Raw genomic sequence first — 4,971 nt, 5'->3', positions numbered from 1 at the left:
ATGCATTTAATGCATACTAACTAATCCCACTATCGTGTTACTAAATAATTATATTATGACACTAAATAAACAAATTTTGTTACTAGAAGTTATAATGTCCAAGTTGGAGTCATAAATGAAGAGAAAGGTTTTTTTAAAGAATTGAATAATATATCATTTGATAATGTTACTTAAATTACAATTTTATTAAAAAATACAATTTAAAAAATTATTATAAAAATACCAATAAAATTCTTTTATAATGCTCTTTCTAAAGACATACATATCGATATATTTTCGAAGATGTTGAATAGTTGGACAATTTTAGTCTTACTATAGTTTTGTATTCCACCTTTATTTTTTACTCCTGATACCTAAAATCATCATTTTGTTATTAAAAATGGATATTACTTTAAAATAAAGCAACGAAATATAAAAATAACATGTCAAAGGGTTACAATAAAATATTGGATCAACGGTTTGTTACAATAACATATTATAGGGATATAAACCTCTAATCTGATGACGATGTGTTTTTATTCGGCTTTTTTTTTGTTTAATTAAATTGATAAGAAGATTTCTAGCTAATCCCCGTTTTATTTTATTTTTTTTAACATCTTCATTAGCATTACTAGTATGATGTCATTCCTAATTTTCTCACACAAAGGTTAGATTATTTATTACCATTTTTCCTAATTATTAAAGGTGAACAATAAATGAGAAAAAATACCTCACTGGCCCATCGTTAAAAGCATAAAACCCAGGCGCAAATAAACAATAACCCAGTTTAATTTCCTGTATACTAGACTGAATTTGGAGGTCGTTTTTGTTTTATCTATTTTTCCGATCCTCAAAAACTTAGAACTGCCACCGGCAAGCGGCAGCTCAGTCATCGGCGGCGGAGGCGAATACTTAGTTGCTCTCGAACTTGATTTGGTATGTAAATTTCAAATTCACCACAGTGTTAATTCAAATTCATATTTATTTTCAACATCATCAATTTCGTAGTATTTTATATCGTCTCATTCAATCTCAAGTATAACATTAAAGGTAGATTATTATAGAAATATAGATTTCAAGAATTTTCCTATAGAATTCTTAATTTTAGGAACTGAATAAACTAATGAATGAAATCAATTAATTTCTAGTGAAGTCCTTTGTCAAATTCTGTAATTACACTTAGAGCCATGAAAATCCGGGCAATTTAAACTGTCGACTGTTTACTTACTCTGGTCCTCAATCGAGAGGTTTTGAGCTGCAGATTTTAATCAGAAGTTGATTAACCAGCTATATATTGATGATTAAATACAATATATAATGTTCCTAGAAAAAAAAAAAAAAAAAGGGAAAAGGAAAATAAAAGCAACAGTTCAGCAACTTGTACATCTCAATTCCCAGGATCATTGCTAAGTTCATTTGTCATCAAACAGGGTACTGAATTAAAACATAGTAGACAGTGCCCTTAATGCCTACATTGTTTAGATTGTTTGGATGAGTTGAAGATTGAAGAGAATCACACTAAAAGAACTATTAAAAAAATAAAAAATAAAAAAAAAAAAAAAAAGAATGTTCGGTAAAATATACTTCTAGTTTAAATAAGCAGTCATCAGATATAATTCCATTGTCTGAAAATGATCCCTGCATATTTCGAGATTGGATAAACAGATTTTCTTTGCAGAGGAGAGGAAAAGAACATTAAAATTACATTTTTAAGTAATTCCACCAAGGTCAAAGGCAAAAGAGAAATTTTATCCTTTCATTTTTTTTCCAACTATTTCATCGATCTTACATTTCTAATGCCCTGGTACAAACTTAAATATGGTACAACTTTGTGAAGCTATTGAAGCATGCACAATGACATTCGACAACTGCAGAAAAAATAACAGTAGCTCTGTTTAGCGTCATACTAAGTTACTAACAGAGAAATTGTAACTTATAGTCTTGAAGAAAAGAGTTGGCAGCTAATTTATGTCGGAGTGCTGCATCCCGTAAATTATATTAATAGAGAAATTTAAAAATACAAAGGTACCATACTTGGTGTACAATAGCCGCAAAGGAAAACCAAGTTGGTTAAAAAGATCCTACTACCATCTTATTTACAAGTTGATACAACAACACATCTGATGCATTTGTCGTACCAACTTGGACTTACTATTACCATGCTATAGCCACTTATATATGGTGAACATGAGACACTAACCGTCTTAATCATTCCTTAACTTAGCCATCCTAACTGCAATAGCCACATACATCCAGTCATGCACATCTTCAACACGCCTAAAGAATGCATGCCTCCAACTCTTTTTCAGAAATAAAGTACCTACTACTCCCCAAAATCCAGTTGCAAATCCCGACATCACCACCAGGTAGAACCACATCGTCTCACGCTTGTCCTCGCTATCTTCATCTTGGCTTCCTTTACCTCCTGAACCATTATTTGGGGAGTCCTTGCATTTCTTGGGAAGTGGGTCTCCACAAAGGTAAGGATTTCCCTTGTAAATCGAGGGATCGTTGAGGGTTTGCAACTGGTATCCAGATGGAATTTGACCCGAAAGATTGTTGTAAGATAAGTCCAAGGATGCCAAGCGAAATATTGAACCTAAGCTTGTTGGGATTGATCCACAGAGTTGGTTTCTTGATAAATCAAGAGATTCCAACCCATTCAAACCACCTATGTCCTCGGGGATTTGTCCTGATAAGTGGTTGTAAGATAGATTAAGACTCAACAAGCCTGAGAGATTTGTGATCTCGATTGGAATGCTACCAACCAATTTATTGTAAGAAAGGTCGATGTTCACTAACAACCCTAAGTTAGTTGTATATTCACGCTCATATCCTTGTATGACCTCATTTGCTTTTTCGTCATACAAGGATATGAGCGTAAATTACCCAAACAACCAGGAATTTTCCCAGAAAGCCTATTCTTTTGAAGATCTAATGCTGTGCAGGATGCAAAATGGCATATAGACTTTGGGATTGAACCATTCATCAAGTTATTGGATAGGACGAGTGAAGTCAAACTAGGCATTATATGATACAAATGTTCTGGAAGTTGCCCTGAGAGGAATTATAAGACAGATCAATTGCATCAGCGTGATAATTAATACACCTTATTTCTATGGCTTGCACTGGGCATAAATAGGCAAGATAATGAGTTATGGGAGAGAGTTAACTTATTAAAGTTAATGGGAAAGTTAGGACAACCAGTGATATTGTTATTAGAGATATCCACATCAGAAAGAGATTGCAAATTATGAAACCATTTTGGCAATACCCCTTGGATTCCAGCATTAGACAAATCCAAGTTGTAGAGATGCTTTTGTGTTTTGAGCCATTGAGGTAGTTGACTATTGATCTTGCAGGTGCTGGCAAGGAAATCTGTAAGTTGGAAGGGAGGCACCCAACTAGAAGGCAACTTTAACGTTAAGAAGCTTTCATACATACTCAAATAAGTCAAGCTTGAAAGATTAGCAAAGTGAGTTTCAGACAAAACTGCTGCTTCCAATGAATTATAGGAAATGCTTAAAACTTCCAAGGCTGATAACATGCCTAGAGAAGTTGGAATTTTACCTGAGATGCTGTTATTCCTAAGAGAAAGGTACTTTAGGCTTTGGAACTCCTCTCCTAACCAAGTCGGTATACTACCACTAATGAATGAATTGTCGGACAAGTCCAGCCACTCTAAGTTAAAATGGGTGCAAATGGAGGATATATTTTCACGAAACTCCAACAACTTCACTTGTAGTTTATTATAACTCACATCTAGATATTTCAAGTTGCATAAATTGCGTACAAGGTTCCAAATATCTCCTCCTTCAATACCAGTGAAAGTGTTAAATCCTAATTCCAACCCTTCTAGACTTTTAATTTCACCTAGCCAAAGCGGGATTTTAGAATCAAAGTGATTATATGAAAGGTCAAGGTATTTAAAAGAAGTTAGGTTTTGAATAAAAGGTGGAATATGAATCTGATGACTGTTTGTTAAGCTACACCCAGACAAATCCAAAGCAGTCAAAAAAGGAAGTGGCCCCATAAGTGAACCTATCCAATCATGTGCCTGACTTAGATTCACACCACTTAAACCAAGTAGACTCAATTGCTCAAGACTAGAAACCCATTTCAAATTTTGCACAAATAAATCAGGGTCTTTAAATCTGTTCACAACTAGCAAATAAGGATTATAAATTGATAGATCGAGGACTTGCAAGTTAGTGAGATTACCAAGCTCAGGGGGAACTTTTCCATGAATGTTATCGTATGAGAGATTAAGGTACCTGAGTTGGCTCATGTAACCAAGGAATTTCGGGATCTTGCTATAACTGAAATCGTTGATGCTTACATCCAAATGATTAAGATGATTCAATTTTACCAAATAAATCAAAGATGACTCCATCTTTCTAGCTGCAAACAAATACTCAATGGAGTCAAATCCATCATCTTCCTCAGAGAAAGTGCCATGGAGATGAAGTTTGACGACATGGCCGGTAGTAGGATCACACTTGACCCTACGCCAGCTGCAGCAATCCTCGCCTTCCCACGAAGACGAAACTTGTTTGTTAAGGAAGGTAACACTGTCCTTGAATTAGAGCAGTGCCTCCCTTTCAGAAGGTATACACCCCAACTTCACCAACTGGCTGTTGTTGGAGTAGTACCCACTACAATTACACAATATTAAAGTTTTCATAAACAACAGAATTGTAAGAAAACAATTCATTTTTATCATATTTTATTTTTGGTGACTTATATGGCAAAGTTTTATTATTTACTAGTAAGTAAAGTGGAGAAGTGTTTTAGAGTGATAGATGCAAAATGAAAACTCTTCTCATCACACTTTTATAGAATTATAGACAAAACCAACTCTTACTCCGTTGATCGGTCATACTTACAAAGACACAAACACACTGATATAATTTCCATGTCAAAAAAGCCAACAAGAAATTGCTGGATTGTGCAATTGGTGAAACTGTGCAAGTAGTGGCAGAGTCACGGTTT

General features: G+C 34.4%; 1 protein-coding gene across 1 annotated transcript; it reads right to left on the bottom strand.

The window, feature by feature from the left end:
- Nucleotides 1-2,183: 2,183 nt before the first annotated feature.
- Nucleotides 2,184-4,372, bottom strand: LOC145588560 (receptor-like protein EIX1). The gene is made up of 3 exons (XM_081645196.1): nt 3,184-4,372; nt 2,869-3,036; nt 2,184-2,785 (listed from the first exon to the last, which is right to left on the bottom strand). Exons 1-3 carry the CDS (start codon nt 4,370-4,372, stop codon nt 2,184-2,186), a joined length of 1,959 nt encoding a protein of 652 aa, XP_081501322.1.
- Nucleotides 4,373-4,971: the final 599 nt, after the last annotated feature.

Source organism: Chenopodium album, chromosome 17 (assembly GCF_948465745.1).
Source record: "Chenopodium album chromosome 17, dcCheAlbu1.1, whole genome shotgun sequence".
In the NCBI taxonomy this organism is placed as follows: Eukaryota; Viridiplantae; Streptophyta; class Magnoliopsida; order Caryophyllales; family Amaranthaceae; genus Chenopodium; species Chenopodium album.
The sequence above is the reverse complement of the archived record's forward strand: the minus strand, read 5'-3'. Positions and strand labels throughout refer to the sequence as shown.